Here is a 14,701-nt window from a genome sequence, read left to right as displayed (position 1 = left end):
TGCTGTCCTGCCAGAGTGTAAATAAACTGACACCCCTCTGGCTTCCCCCTGCTTCCTTCCCCTGGCAGCGCAGGGGGAGTTTCACAAAGCTGCTGTGTTGAAAAGGAAAAGGTGGCCCCGCTGCCAGCTCCCTGGGGCGCCTCGGCAGCCCCCTCTGCCCGAGGTGTTTCGGTTTTATTTTCTTTCTGGGGTAGTTTTTTCCTTTGGGCGGGCATTTTTGAAAAGAAGATGGCAGGCTTGCTGGGGTCACCTGCTCGGTCCAGGGTGGCTCTCGAGGAGGGAGCAGCGGCCGCTGCGCGGACCACGCATACAAATGGGTGCCCATCCTGGGAAAGAAAGGGTCCCCGCGTGTTTCACAGTGGCATCCGCTCCCCGAAGGGGTGGAGGCAGCCCCGGGCAGCTCCTAGGGATCTCACCCAGTTAGTAAAACACAGGGCTGGTAAGACAAAAGCTTTTCTGTGCTGCAAACTTGTTCTGAAACCTTGGGGTGGCCAGTGGCGAGGCGATGCTCTGCTTCCCAGCCCTGCGGCAGGGAGCATCGGTGGTACCCGTTACTGGCTGGTTTTGCTGGTGCGATGGGCAGTCCCAGCTCAGCGTGCAGCCCCGAGCGGAGCTGCGCTGGGCACGGGGCGGGATGGAGCTGCTTCTCCGTCCCACGCTCAGCAGACAGCCGGACTTCGACTGCTCTCCTGAATTATCCGACTCCGACAGCAGAGCTCGGCGCACGGGGCTGAACTGACCACCGCTGCAAAGAGTCCCTGGAGAGGCCGAAGGAAGCCAAAGTGCTATTTTAAAATGTATTTAAACGTAACCAAGGAGAAATTGGCTTGCTCGGAGAAGGATCGCCCAGCTTGTTAGCTAACACAGCCCGTGGCCGCCTTCCAGGTCTAGAGCACCGCTGACTGCCCTACCAGAGAGGTGCCTAATTAAAAGGAAGAGCTTGCTCCTAATGCCGTTGTCCAGGCACCGCGTAACTCTCTTCTCTTGCTTGTGTTGAGGGGATGCGGTGCAGTCGGCATGCAAAGGGGAGGAAGGCCAAGAGCAGAGGGAAGGTGGAAGTGAAAGTCTGTCTCAACAGTGGTGGTGGGAAGGGAAGGGGTGGAGGAGTCAAGTATTTTATTGGGCAATGCTGGAAAATCTTGTCGGCTGTCCCCTGGAGTCCGCAAAGCGTGCAGAAAGATGTTTGGCTTTGGTGACGAGAGGTGACGGTGGAGGGAGGTGGCAGCTCTCTGTGGTGGTGGTCCCACGGTGACAAGTCTGCTGAACGCCTCGTGACCCTCTCGGTGCGACGGGGAGGGTGGCTGGGTACCGCTGTTCACAGGTTTAACTGCAGAATGGAAGAGCTGGTGGTTCATGCGGGGCGCAGGTTTGAAATGACTCCCTGGCCTCACAAAGCAGCTTGCATCTTGTTTCGGGTGTGGGCTTGCACCGAGCGCTGCTGAAATGCTATTAGTGATAGCGGCTGGCAGGCGGCTCCGCTGCGGAGCACAGGCTTTGGTTTCGTTATTGGTCTCCCTGGGAGCTGCAGAGAGCCTTGCGAGCAGCGAGGATGTGATGCCAGTCCAGCATCTTCTTCCACCGACTTTGGGGTTGGTATCCTGGGACGACGTACAGGCAAGTGTATTTCCAGGTGTGTTTGACCCTGCAGCTATTCAATGCCTATCTTTGAAGGGCAAGGGAGAGATTGCCTTAATAGGCTCAGTACCTGGACCCAAGTTTTCCTGCCGATGGCTCTCTGGGATGTGTTTCTGGGCTCTCTGTCAGGTGAACACAGTCCTACCATCAGCTACGAAACCTCTTCTGAAGTCTCTGCAGGCAGAAGGTTATTTAAGCAGGTCTTTTGAAGAGACCGGTGCCCTGCCCGGTGGGGGTACCCGATTTCAGTTAATGGCCTGGGCTGCAGGCGCAAGGAGGGAGCGTCGCTGGTGGCTGGAGGGGGGATTGCTCTGTTTTCCTGAGGTTATTCTTCTGCCGAGCGCCGTAATGCTTATCTCCTGCAAGAGCATTAACCCCTGTACGACGCCTTGAGAAACACTTTGATCCTGTACTGTACAAGTGCCTTTCACCATATTATTAAAAAAGGAAAGCAGTTGTATTACCATTGTAGTCAAATGCTTATGTATGGGGCCAAATTAATTTTAAAGCAATATCTGAAACTGTTTTTCTCTCCGCCGCAGGTGATTAAACCCTGCTGGTAGATGTCAGTGTATAGTGATACTTCAATCCGCAGCGGGGATCAGGCTGTGGCAGGCGGGGAGCTCGGTGTACCCCGTCGGAGGACCCCACTCCTGGATTTTGGTGCTGGATTCCCGCTCTCCTCCCATCCATCAAGCTTTATTTGGCCTCTGGTGAGCTGCTCCTCCGGGAGTGTTCCTCCGGAGCTTGTTTTGAAAAGCCCCGCAGTGTTGTGAGGCTGGTAACTATAGGTACCAGCGGAGAATTTCGCCCCGGCCAGCGGCTCTATTAATAGCCGCTGCTGGAAGGTGGCGGCGGCTGCGCCGCTGGGAGCGGGGCACGGGCTGCAGGCTGCCTTCCTCCTCCTGCCTGCGGAGCACGGGGCTCTTCCTAAACGCCCTTTCTGCAATTCCTGGGCAGGCCTTGCCTGCAAACTTTCAGCCCAACCTTTGGCGGCCGTCGAGCGCGATCGCCACGGAAGGGAGTGGAAAGACCTCGCCTGCGCTTTCCAAGTGTCTGTCGCTGCGGTTTGCCGGTGCCCGCGCCGAGTTTGGCGGAGAAGCTTTTTACGTTGTGTGGCTGTGAAACTGCAACCGCGTTTGTCTGACTTCAGTCAATTCCCCTGCTTACATCCCCCCAAAAAGTCTCGCGGGGATCCTGACATGTTGGTGCTCCAGGGCATCCCACAGTCCACCCCAATAAGCGGGGCGGGGGATGATCTGTAGTGCTTCTCACCTTAAAATTTTAAGTGAATTTTTGGCGTGAAGTCCCGCCATCATAACAGGAAGACAGTCTCAGCATCAAACCGAAGTTCCCAGGCTCTTGGGCTGCCGTTCAGCTCTCAGCTCCCTGCTGCGCCCCGAGCCCTTTCAGCGCTTCCGCAGGGCGCATCTATTTGCAATAGAAAAGCAAATTTCAGCTTCTGCTTTCCAGGAAGCGAGGTGCAGGGTGTGGGCAGGCTCGGTGCTGCCTGTACGTGTGCGCCTGCCACCAGCCGTCGTCTGCTCCTCTCCTGCCCGCCTCGGTCCTTGAGGTGGGAGTGCGAAACCTGTACGGTGCCAGCACGCATCTTGCAAGGGCTTGTATTGCCCTTCCAAAGGTAATTTCCATCAAGTTATGAATCTCTACCTCCTCGCTTTTTTTCCCCCGTTCCTGCTAGGTGCGCTGACAAAATGATGTTTCATTATTTACGCTGCACGTATTGGAGATATGATATCTGCTGCTCCGCCTAGAGACCCACAAATGACCTGGGGGCAAAGCGTTCAACCCCAAATTAGCAATTCATTTCTGGCCGTGCGTGCGAGGGGCTTCTTGCGTGGCAAGATGCTTCAGCCTTGGCGAGCCATTTCGTCCTTCTGCACCCCGGTTCCCCACGCCTAAAAGGAGGGGGATTCAGTTTTACTCCATCTCGGCTGCTTTCAGGTTGTGCTGGAGAGGAGCCGTGGGGAGCCCTGGTTGGGCTCCTCGAGTGGGGTCCGGGTGCCACCCCCCTCAAAGAGCTCAGCTTCCAGGCGGTGTGAGGGAAGCCGCAAGCCTGTGCGGTGTGAAAACCTGTTAAAAATCTCTAATCGTCTACCTGAATCATAAACCAGCTCAGATCCGTTACGCTTTCTTGGCAGCATCCTGCTGCATGTAAGTAACTGGTATTGCGCAGGCATCGCGGCGCGGGCTCTGCCGGCGGTGGTTTTGTGGCAAGGCAGGAGCTTCTCCCGGCCCTCGCGCTCACGCGGGGTGGGAAGCGGCGTCCCGGCGGCGGGACCGGCCGCGGGAAGCGGTGCTGCTAAAAATACAGCATTGTGAAACTGCTGGCACCTCCGCTTCCCTCCTCCACCGGCTTGAGCCGCAGGATGTCTGCTTCGCTTTGGCGTGCCCGGCAAGCCGTCCTGTAGCCAGGACTTCTTCCTCCTCCTCCTCCTCCCTGCCAGGAAACCTATTTTGGAGAGGGGCGAAGGGAAGGGAGCAGGAGGAAGAGGGCTGGGGGCAGCAGAAGGGACCGGGGAGGGTGATGCACGTTGTGGCGTACGCAAGTGTCTGGGGAGCAGCAGGCGAAGGTGGAGGCAGCTTGGCTATGGGGTGCCCTGCATTAAAGAGGGGAATGGGGCTGTTCCTTGCACCCCTAAATCATGGGAGTTTCTTGTGGAGGGGAGGAGTGCCTAAGCCATGAAAGACGGTTTTGTTCCCTTGCTCCACAGCTGGATCTTTTTTCCCACAGCTGGGAAATTTTAGGGTGAACGGCATATCGGTCGGTGAGGCTCAATCCGGGAGGGAGCCCCAAACCGGGGCTGCACACCCGCCATCGTCGTGATGCTCAGACGGTGATACCCCATCACGTGGGGTACCACCCCACCACCTCTCAGGGGGCTGCCTTTTCCCTCTCCTAGGCAGCATCCGATGGGGGCTTCCCCCCGCCGAGCCAGGAATGTCGTCCCTGCGAAAAGCAAGCCTTGGGCGGCAGGCAGGATCCAGCTGGAAAAGTCTGGCTGTCTGTGGAAGAAGCAATAAATCTCTGGAAGGTGGAAAATAGCGGTAAAGAGGAAACGCTGGAGCTCGCTGCGCCAGCTCGGCCGTGCCGGCAGGCTGCTCGGGGTGCGATCTCCGGGGTCAGCACACTCCAGAGCGAAGGAAAGCGCAAGGCTGGAAAAGCAGCCGAGAAAGTTAGTAGCACTTAAAATGGTGGAAAATAATCTGGATGCTCCGAGTTGGAGTCCAAGCAGTTGCTTGTTTCAGCGGCGTCCACCTCTGGAGGTGCCTTCGTGCCGGCAGGGAAAGGGCTGGCTGGGGAGGTTGGCTTGGGGAAAGCAGAGCTAAGAGCGATGCAGTGCTGGCGGTGATGAAGTTGCAACTTTTAAATTATCACCTTCCTTAAAGCAGTCCCCAAAAATTTAAATGGAGAGCCGTGCTGGGCACTCGGGGTATATCTGCAACGAGTGACGGCCCCAGGCTCTGAGGCGTTAGTGTCTGGCTAGCCGGGCAAGCACAGAGCAGGGAGGTACACGGCACGATACCTTGGATACCTACGGAGAGGGGGGGGAAAAGGGATATTTGATGCATGAGGGTACGCAGCCTGGAGACCAGCGTGACGCGGCCGTCGGTGGTTGGAGCTCTTCTGGCTCTCGTGTCAGCAAACAGCAGCGATTGTAGGATGGGGAGGGAGGAAAATACCGAGGTTATATGTGGAAGAAGTTGTTGTGTTTAAAAATGAGATTCTCCCAAGCAAGGTGCAGTGGAAGGCAGGGTTACTGCGGTGAGCCGATGAGGTTTTCTCCCTCTTGTCATCTTTCCTTTGGGAAGAAAGATGCCTTAATTACATTCTGCGCTTCTTGGTGGTGGAAGGATGTATGGTTTTCATGGAAAAAGTTACTCATCGTAGCCTAAACCCTGTTTTCATTAGTAAGTGAACGTTGCTTTCTCTTAAGAAATCCAGCTGCTCTTGGATTAAAATTTCCATTCGGAGGTCCTCTGTGCTCTGTTAAAAAAGCAAATGGAGTCAGGCGGCGCGGGAGGGACGGACGTGGGGTGTTCCTGGGGTGCGTTCGGGCTGAAACCGGGAACATCTGGAGACGGTTCAGCTGGCTGCCGTAGGCAGACCTCACCGCTGGGGTGGGATTGATGAGTCGCAAGAGGCTCTATCCCTTCAGTTGACACTCCCAAATGATTAAGAAATATTTTGAGGATAGCTTGCAGCCTGCTTTCGGTTCCGCGTCGGGCGTTTTGGGGCAAATTTGATTGGAAAGCAGCTGGTGTCGCCCCAGCCTCGCCGTGGGTGGCAGGGGGTGCTGGGGTGGGTGCTGCTGAGCGCGGAGGGCAGCGTGCCGGGGCAGAGCGATGGTTCCTTGCAGAGGGAAAACCAAACCAAAAAGGGCTGCAGTCTTTTCTTCGCCTCTCCCAGCCAGCACAGAAACCCCAGTCTTCCTCAGGGTCTCTTCTCCCCTGGGAGCCACGGAGGGACCTTTACTTTAAGAGTGACACTGATTAATTTGGGGATGTTCTCCTCCTCCCGAGGGGATAAACACGGGCTTCGTTATGTCCTCAGACAATGAACGAGCCATGCCAGGCTGGCTCTGGGTAACTTTCTGCAAAGCCACGAGCTGCCTTATTTGGAGCTGGACGTGAGCACGGAGAAGCTTTCGTGACTTTTCCCCGTAGCGAGCGTTTGGAGAAACTTGGGCTCTCCCAAGTGCGAGAGGGACGAGGGACCATGCCGGTGGGGAAGTTGCATTGGTTGCTGTGGGAGAACTGTTAAAAGCTGATTATTTTGAAGGCAAATTGGAGAAAGGCTTGTCAAATCTTCCCTCCCTCCCCAGGGAGCTGGTGGGGATTTCCTCCCTCTGGTAAGTGGAGGAGCCCCAAGGTCAGCTTGCCCGCTGAGTTTTGCACAAATTGCGTGGCTTTGCCCCAGCTTCAATGGCACCCCTGTAAAAATCTCTTGGCTGGGATTTGCAGGGATGAGGAGGGAGGAAAACCACCAGCTGACCTCCCGAGGGGCAGAGCCGGGCTCCCACCGACAGCCTGCCTTGCAGATCCCAGCCCTCGTGCGTTCGCCGGGGCTCTGCTGCGCTTGCACAACTGGAGACTTTGCACTTTTACTGAACTAACTCTTTTTTTTTTTTTTTTTTGATGTGACCTTCATGGTGCCTCTCATGCCTGTAGCTGACCTTTTGAAAAAAATCGTGTTTCTGCTTCTGTACTCTTTGGTAGTTATCTTCTCTTTTTTAAGATGAATGGCTTCAAGGATTTAGGACGCTCTAAATCAGCGTTTGAACAGGCACTTCCAGCCTTTCGTAGATGTGATACTGAATTCTTAAGGGTTTTCTTTTTGTTTACATGTGTGTTTATTTTTTTTCCCCTCTCTCTCATGGTTTTAAATGGAATGGGGGGTGTCATGGAGAACACAGCGAGTCCTGCTGGAACTACTCCGGCTGGAGTTCCTCTCAGTGGCACCTTCCCCACCGCAGTGCCCCCGATCTGTTCCCGTCCTCCGCTGCCATTCCTCACCTCTCCCTGAAAGAGAAAACAGTGAGGAAGTCGGTCATAAAACTTTCCATTATTTGGACATAAATATTCCAGCTTTAAGCTGGGTTGATGCTCCATAGGCAGAACATTTCCTCCTGTGTTTCAAGTGGCCTGTGTCAGAAATGGTGTGGGCAGCAGGACCAGGGAGGTGATCGTGCCCCTGTACTCGGCGCTGGTGAGGCCGCACCTCAAATGCTGTGTTCAGTTTTGGGCCCCTCACTCCAAGAAGGACATTGAGGTGCTGGAGCGTGTCCAGAGAAGGGCGACGGAGCTGGTGAGGGGTCTGGAGCACAAGTCTGATGAGGAGCGGCTGAGGGAGCTGGGGTTGTTCAGTCTGGAGAAGAGGAGGCTGAGGGGAGACCTCATCGCTCTCTACGACTACCTGAAAGGGGGTTGTGGTGAGGTGGGTGTTGGTCTCTTCTCCCAAGTGACGAGTGACAGGACAAGAGGAAATGGCCTCAAGTTGCACCAGGGGAGGTTTAGGCTGGATATTAGGAAAAATTTATTTACTGAGAGAGTGGTGAGACACTGGAATAAACTGCCCAGGGAGGTGGTGGAGTCACCATCCCTGGAGGTGTTCAAGGAACGTGTGGATGTGGCACTGCGGGACATGGTTGAGTGGGCATGGTGGGGTTGGTTGATGGTTGGACTTGATGATCTTACAGGTCTTTTCCAACCGTAGTGATTCTGTGAAGCGTGTTTTTATCCCTGCTCTGGGGGCTCCGTCATGTGTGTCTGCATGCACATGTGTGTCTGCAAGTGCTCTGCTCTTCTGCCGGACACCGGCACGGGCAAGGCAGCAGTTTCAGCTGCATCGTCTCGCAGAACTGCTCAGCTCCGTCGAGCGCCTTCATGGTAGCCTCCAAAAGCAGCGTGGTTGTGCCTTGGCCTGAACCGAGGCCTTGCTCTGTTTCAATCTCTGTATTAGGATGTCAAGGAAAGCTGTACGTGCCGGAGGAGCGGGAGAGCGTGGTCCCAGCTCACAGCCTTCCCGTGGGGACATGCGTTACGGTTTCTCTTTTTCTATGACGTTATGAAATGAAACAGGCAGTGAACCCAGCAGTGGAAGTGATGGCTGCAGGGGTTCCCATGCTCATGGCACACCTTGGAAGAAGACTTAGATATTACTCAAAGCGATGCTGCAAGGGCAGCTGTGTGAATCCTTCTCTGTCCCCTCCTGATGTGGGACATCCCCAAGACCCACTGGGAGGGGAGTAAAGGGATATAACACAAAGACGCTGCTGGAAATGTTACCAAGTCCCACTGAGCGTGGTTTCTTAGTCATCTGTGTGCTCCTAAACACTGTGCTAAATGTCAAGATGTGGACATTGTGATGAGTGTGTTTTGGGGGGGTTTGGAGGCTTTTTGGATCCCCTGTGAGCGGGTGCGGTGGCCATGCAAAGCCACGATGTCTCTGCTCTTGCTCGGCGTTACTGGCGGTTTTACTGCCTTTTGGTGTCGTGTGGGTTGGACAAGCGTCCCCCGAGGCAGAGCAACCTTTGGGGGTGCGGAAAGCTCTGTCCCACTGGGTCTGCTCAGACTGGAACCCTGACCCTGGGTGGGAAGAAATGTGCACGTGAGACTGGGGGCAGAGGGAAAAACTGACGGTCCCCCCGCTTTCTGAGCCACAGTCTCCCCATCCTTCCTACCCAGTTCTCAGCAGAGCAAACAAGACCCAAACCCCTGTTTGTACATCACAGAGAAATGAAATGGGGTGACAACAGCCCGTTGGGAATAGGGAGTAATTGGGGCTGATCCTAACTTCTCTTGAAAAGCTCTCCTAAAAGCCTCAGTTGCACATCTCGTTGCACAGCCTTGGGTAAGGCTGAGCCTTCCGTTTTAATGGAGTAATAAAATAGCTCGCAGGAAAGAAATCACCTGCAGGAACTGGAAAGGGCTTTGCACGTCCCCAGAATGAGGGCCCTTCTCATGAAGCAGGGAAGACCGTGTGGTGTGGGGCAGAAAGCACCTTGCACGGGTGGGACGGCGGTTAGGAAGGATGTTCTTGTACGTGAAAGGAGTAAATAAGAATTTGCAGAAAGATGAAAAGCAAGGCTTCTGCTCTCGCCTGAAAACGGCCGCGCCGGGCCCGGAGCGGTGGATAACGCCTGCTTCCCTCTGCTTTCTTCCCAGCTGGCCGGTGGCATCATCCTGGGAGTGGCCCTGTGGCTCCGGCATGACTCGCAGACGACGAATATCCTCTACCTGCAGCTGGGGGACAAGCAGGCCCCCAACACCTTCTATGTCGGTAAGTAGGTCCGGGGGATGCTGGTGTCGCTGCCTGGGCGTCGTGCCCCTGGGTAGACCGCAGCGTGTCCGAAAGCAGGGCGGAAAGCTCCAGGTGAGCAGCAAGGAGGTCGGACTAAAAATACCTCCCGCTCCCTCCGTGCTCCCCAAAATATGCCCTGCCGCGCCAGTCAAAGCCTTCATTAAATGTCAGCTGTGGCCCAAGCGCAGAATCCAAAGTCGCGGTGGCTGAAAGCACAAAAAGACGTGTTGCGGCGTAGCGGGTTTTCTCCGGTGCCGTTCTCTGCTGCGGTCTGCCCCAAAGCACGTTTGGGAAGAGGGGGGACTTCTTGGAATCGTGTCTCATTTCTGATCCAGAGGGATGTAGAAGCAGCCGACGGAGGGGCTGGTGGTGGAAAGTGAAGCTCGGCAAGCTTGTGACTCATGTTCTCCAGGAGAGGCAGGTGGAGCCTCTCTGCGTGTTACGGTTCAGCTTAGCATGATTTTTTATTAAATTGACAGCACGCTGGCTTGCTGGAAGATGAAAACCTCTATTCTTGCCCTATTCTCCAATGGCCCTTCACGGGCGAGGGGGAGCAGCTTGCAGGAGGGGCTGGCTGCCAGGCAGGGACCGGCTCGGGCTGCAAGCTGCCGGCACTGGGACGAGGACCCATCTGACCCAATGTGCTTTTCTCACCTGTAGCTGAAGTTACCTTCTGGAGAGGGTTTTCCTTTGGTTTTCCCTGCTTGCCTGTGCAGCGGCATGCCCAGGCCCTTCTCCCCGGCTCTGTGCCTGGTTACAGTAGACGCTCCTGCTGTAAATAGCAGTGGGTTTTCCTCTCTCGCTGTCTCCCCTCTCCTGCCTCACACCCAGAGCTGTATTTACAGCATTTCCCCTTTCTAGATTTTCAATTTTATAAGGAGAAAAGGGAACTCTTAAGAAGTTAAACTGTTTCCATGAACCAGCCCAAACGTTCCCTTCCTTCTGGGGGCCAGCAACTGATGTCTCCCTAGTTTATGCATTTCTCCCAAAACCCGGGGGACCTGGAGCACAGGGACCAAGTCCTCCCCTCCTGCCTGTTGGGCATCCTTTGCTGTTCTACCCCTTGTTGTTTCGTCTTTGTCCTCGGCCTTTGCTATTTAGAAGGCAATGGGGAATGGACCGCGGGTCCCACCACCGCGCTGACTTTCTGACGCCAGTGAACGGCCCATGATTTGAGGCTGGCTGTCTTTTTAAAGTTATATTCAGCAACAGATCAGCCTGGATTCCTTCTGGCAGCTGTAATTTCCATGCAGTAATAACAGCAGAGCATTTCTTTCAGCTGCTGCCTCTCCCAGCCAGCCCTCTGGAGTCTGAAGGCTGGGATTTCTTTTTGCTTTTTCTTTTTTTCCCCTTCCCTCCCCACCACCACAACCGACACTCCCTCCTTTTTCTCCTCTGGCATCCAATGTACACATGCACACAATGTTCCTGCTTCGGGAGCAGGAACCTCTCTGGGGTTGACCTTCAGAGCTGGAGGAGTTGGGTTTTTTTCCCCCTTGCAAATCACTTTTTGGTGTCTGGCACAGGGCACTGGTCCCGGGACCTGTCAGGAGGCTTTTAAAGTCTGGCCAGGCTTCGCCATGGTGCTGCAGCGCGGGGGGAAGCAATAAAAACTGTCGGAGGAGGAAAACTTGCAGCGTGGGGTTTGTACTTGGTGAGGAGGGGGAGTGGGAGAGCGGCGCGTTGTTGTCTCCTGGTTTCTGTCCGTATCCCTTCCCCTGCCTCAAAGGTGGAGCTGTTTTATTAAAGGCCATTTTTCCAGGGTGTCTGTGTGTTACAGGAGAGGAAAAATAATTAACGCAGCCCGTCGGCATGTGGGATTGGACAGCAGTGGGGAAGTGAGAGAGCAGGGCAGCTACCGGGGTGCCAGGCGCGATGCTTATCTGCCTTCAACCTGCTGCAGGGCTCAGTCTCTCCCCAGAACTAAGGCAGGTTTGCACCATGGCACGCTCGGGTCTCTTGGTTGCAGCTCTTGTTCATGGATCGGGCTTCCCCCAGGTCCCGCTGCAGTTTGCTGCCGGCGAGGGGAGAGCCGCTTGGGAAGGAAAGGGTCCAGCCGTGCGAGCGAGCGGGAGAGGAGCAGGTCCTTGCTCTGAGCTTCGCAGCGGGGTGGCCGCAGGCAGCCACTCTCGCAGCCCCCAAAGGCGACTGTTCCCCCGCTCGCCCATCCAGCCGGCGAGGAGGGAGCTCCTGGGGTTGGGGTTTCCCGCAAGCGGTACTCCCCCCCCCCCGGCGATTTGGCACTGCATCCAACGAGTTGTCTCGTGGGCTGGCTTGGGAGGGTATTTCGTGAGCTTCGCCGCCGCACAGCTCGCAAACCATCTGATCCCCTAACCACTTGTTGCAGTCTCGGCTTTTGGCACTTCCATTTTGGCTGCGGACCCAACGCCCCAGCAAATGGCAGGTTAACCGCTTCGGCGCTGTAAAGACCAAGCGGCACCGGGGATGGGGATAGCTGGAGCACCGTGGTTTCATGCTTTTGTGACTGTAAAGGAAAATGCTTGCTCTTCCATAAGCCTAGCTCAGATGTCCGATACGCATTTATTTGCTTTATTTGTAGTTGAAAAACTGAAATCCTTCTTGCTTCTCCCCTCTGTGTAACACTGCGTCTGAAGCACCCCGCGTGTCTGGAGGCCGGGCAATGTGTTAACAGCAGGTCAGAAAACATCCTTCAGCATAGCTACGGCATTGATAAGTTGGATGCGAACAACACAAGGAGATGGCCTCAAGTTGTGCCAGGGGAGGTTTAGATTGGGTATCGGGAAAAATTTCTTCACTGAAAGGGTTGTCAGACACTGGAAGGGGCTGCCCAGGGAGGTGGTGGAGTCACCATCCCTGGAGGTATTTAAAAGACGTGTGGATGAGGCGCTTAGGGACATCGTTTAGTGGTGGATTTAGCAGGGTTAAGTTTACAGTTGGACTTGATGATCTTAAAGGTCTTTTCCAACCTAAACGATTCTATGATTCTAACTGGTTAACCATTTCTTTGGTAGGTATTGACTCTACACATAAAGTACCATTTTATTTTTTTAAAAATACTGTGATTCAGTGAGCTATGAGAGCCCATGAGGAAAAGGCTGAGCTGGTCCATCTCGGTGGATACCAGTACAAACTGGAGCGGACTGATCTCTGCATAATAAGATGCTGCTGTGGTGCCGCTGGTTTTAAAAGCCCCTGGGAATCTCAAAGAGGCAAGTGACACTGGACTTAGTGCATTTGCCCCATCTCGGTGGGATGATAGTGAAGATAACGTGTCAGGGGAAACCTGGGATCCCCATCCTTTAGGGATTTGGTTATGTGATGCCCAGAGATGGCCGCTGCGGGTGAAATGCTTTCAGCAGGGTGGGGACAAAAGCCTCGGCTCTTGTTTGCCTTAAATCCTCGCCCCTGGATTTCACATTTCCCCCTTTGCTGGGCTGCCTGGGAGCATCGCCGGGCTCTCATCCCCGCCGCCCGCCCTTCCCGTCCGTTCCCCGAAGCTGCCCAGCGAGGAGCAGAGCGCGGCAGCCGGATGGTCTGGGCTTTGCTCTCACCCGCCCGATCCAAAATAGGAAATCTGCCTCCAGCTGCTCACAGCAAGCGACGGGGCGACACGACCCGCAGCTCTAATGAGCTCTGCCCTGGGAGCGGGGCCAGCCGCGAGGAAGAGTGCAAAGGCATCCAGAGCCGGGGCGCGGTTTTCTGTGTAGCTTTGGGGGTGAGGAGGGGGTCGGTTATGCTTCTCTTCAGTTTTTTCCTGTTTTATTAGTAAATGCTCTGCTGGCTAGTGTCTCCTCTCCGGAGCACAATGGCACCCGCGCTCCCTGGGAGAGGTGTGAGGTTTCGGACGGGCACGCAATGGCCGGTTAAACTTGGCCACCGCTCCCTTTCCCCGCCGTCCTGCTGGGCATCGCTGCCCTGACAGAAGGGCAACAGGGATGGGTTTATTTTTTTTATTTTGGTTTTTTTTTTTTTTTCCCTAGCAACCGGCTGGTGATGGTGGATCCGGCTCCCAAGCAGGTCAGGCAGCAAAGGCTGTGGGAGAGGAGGGGGGGCAGCAGTGGCTTCGGGCTAATTTTAAGGCGGTGAGCGTGCCTGCGAAGTGGCGTGCTGCGGTAGCGCTGGAGGGGGGGCTGGCTAACGGGAGCATAGGCCCTCTAACGAGGTGTATCACAGACTCTCTTCGCCATCCTGCTCCGTACAAATACAATCCAGGATAATAATTTGTACCCTGGAAATGAGTTCAAGCTGCTTTTCACGCAGACTGGGCTGGAAGAAACGGGCCAGAAAACACAGGGATGCTTCGAAGACTTTCTCGCAAATGAGTACGCATCTGAGTTGAACTGCAGTTGTATCTGCAAGCTTGTCCTTGAAGTCAGCACGATGTCCATCGCTGGCAAGTTTTTGTGGGTGTCCCCAGGTTTTTTGGAAGTACCATCATAAGGCTTTGCTGGCCTCAGCGGGGTTTGACCCTCGTGGAGAGAAGGGACTGCCGAGCGGCAGCGCCTGCGTGGGTAGGGATGGGGACGCCTGCCTCAGCTTCCCCAGGGCTTGCCCGCTGTCCCTATGGCATATGAGGACGCTTCGGCCACTCTTGCCGTGGGTCACAGATGTGGCCAGCAGTGCAGAGCATCCCAGCACATCATCCAACAGCCTTGTGTTGGCTAAGCAGTCATGGAGGAGCTGTCCCTTCTATCCCTAACAGCAGCTTTTTTCTTAATTAGCCTTTTCAGGACCGCCTCAGACAAAAAGCAGTGATGTCCAGGGTTTCAGAGATGTGGTTTTTCTTGCAGAGGGGATTGCACTGAGCTCTGGTGTGGAGCAAAGGCTCTGGAAGCCAGCAGTGCTACAGTGGGTGTGGACCTGCAGTGAGCAATGGGGAGTTCTTGGTTTCTCTTCATGCTCCCATCCTTGTCCCCGTCCCTCCAGAAACATTAGGCATCTTTTACAGGTGGTGCCAACTTCTGTGTATCGTGGGGTTAGACTCAACAGCGTATCTTTTGCTAAACTTGTTGTGAAAGGGCTAGAGAAGAGCCCGAGAGTCCTAGTCTCTGGGTCCTGTAATAAACACTCGTGAAAAAACGCCTTCTGTTTTGGCGTGAGGCGCTGCAGCGATCCCTGCGGATGCACACAGCTGGTTGTGGGAAACCAGGCTTGTTAGCTAAAAAGTAACGGGATCCGACGTGAGACAAGTCAAGCAGCACGCTTACCTCGCACCGATAGGCACCAGCAAGCACCAGCCTTGGGCACGAGCGGGAGTTGGAC

The 14,701-nt window shown here is 55.1% G+C and overlaps 1 protein-coding gene across 2 annotated transcripts in view; it reads left to right on the top strand.

The window, feature by feature from the left end:
- The window catches only part of CD81 (CD81 molecule), a 37,275-nt gene that overhangs the window by 2,598 nt on the left and 19,976 nt on the right, over positions 1-14,701 (top strand). For both annotated transcript variants that reach the window (XM_059825790.1, XM_059825789.1), the window contains exon 2: positions 9,322-9,436. In XM_059825790.1, coding sequence (XP_059681773.1) covers positions 9,322-9,436 — 115 coding nt within the window. The remainder of the gene's footprint in view (positions 1-9,321; positions 9,437-14,701) is intronic.

Source organism: Gavia stellata, chromosome 17 (assembly GCF_030936135.1).
Source record: "Gavia stellata isolate bGavSte3 chromosome 17, bGavSte3.hap2, whole genome shotgun sequence".
NCBI lineage: Eukaryota > Metazoa > Chordata > Aves > Gaviiformes > Gaviidae > Gavia > Gavia stellata.
This window is presented reverse-complemented; position numbering and strand designations above follow the sequence as displayed.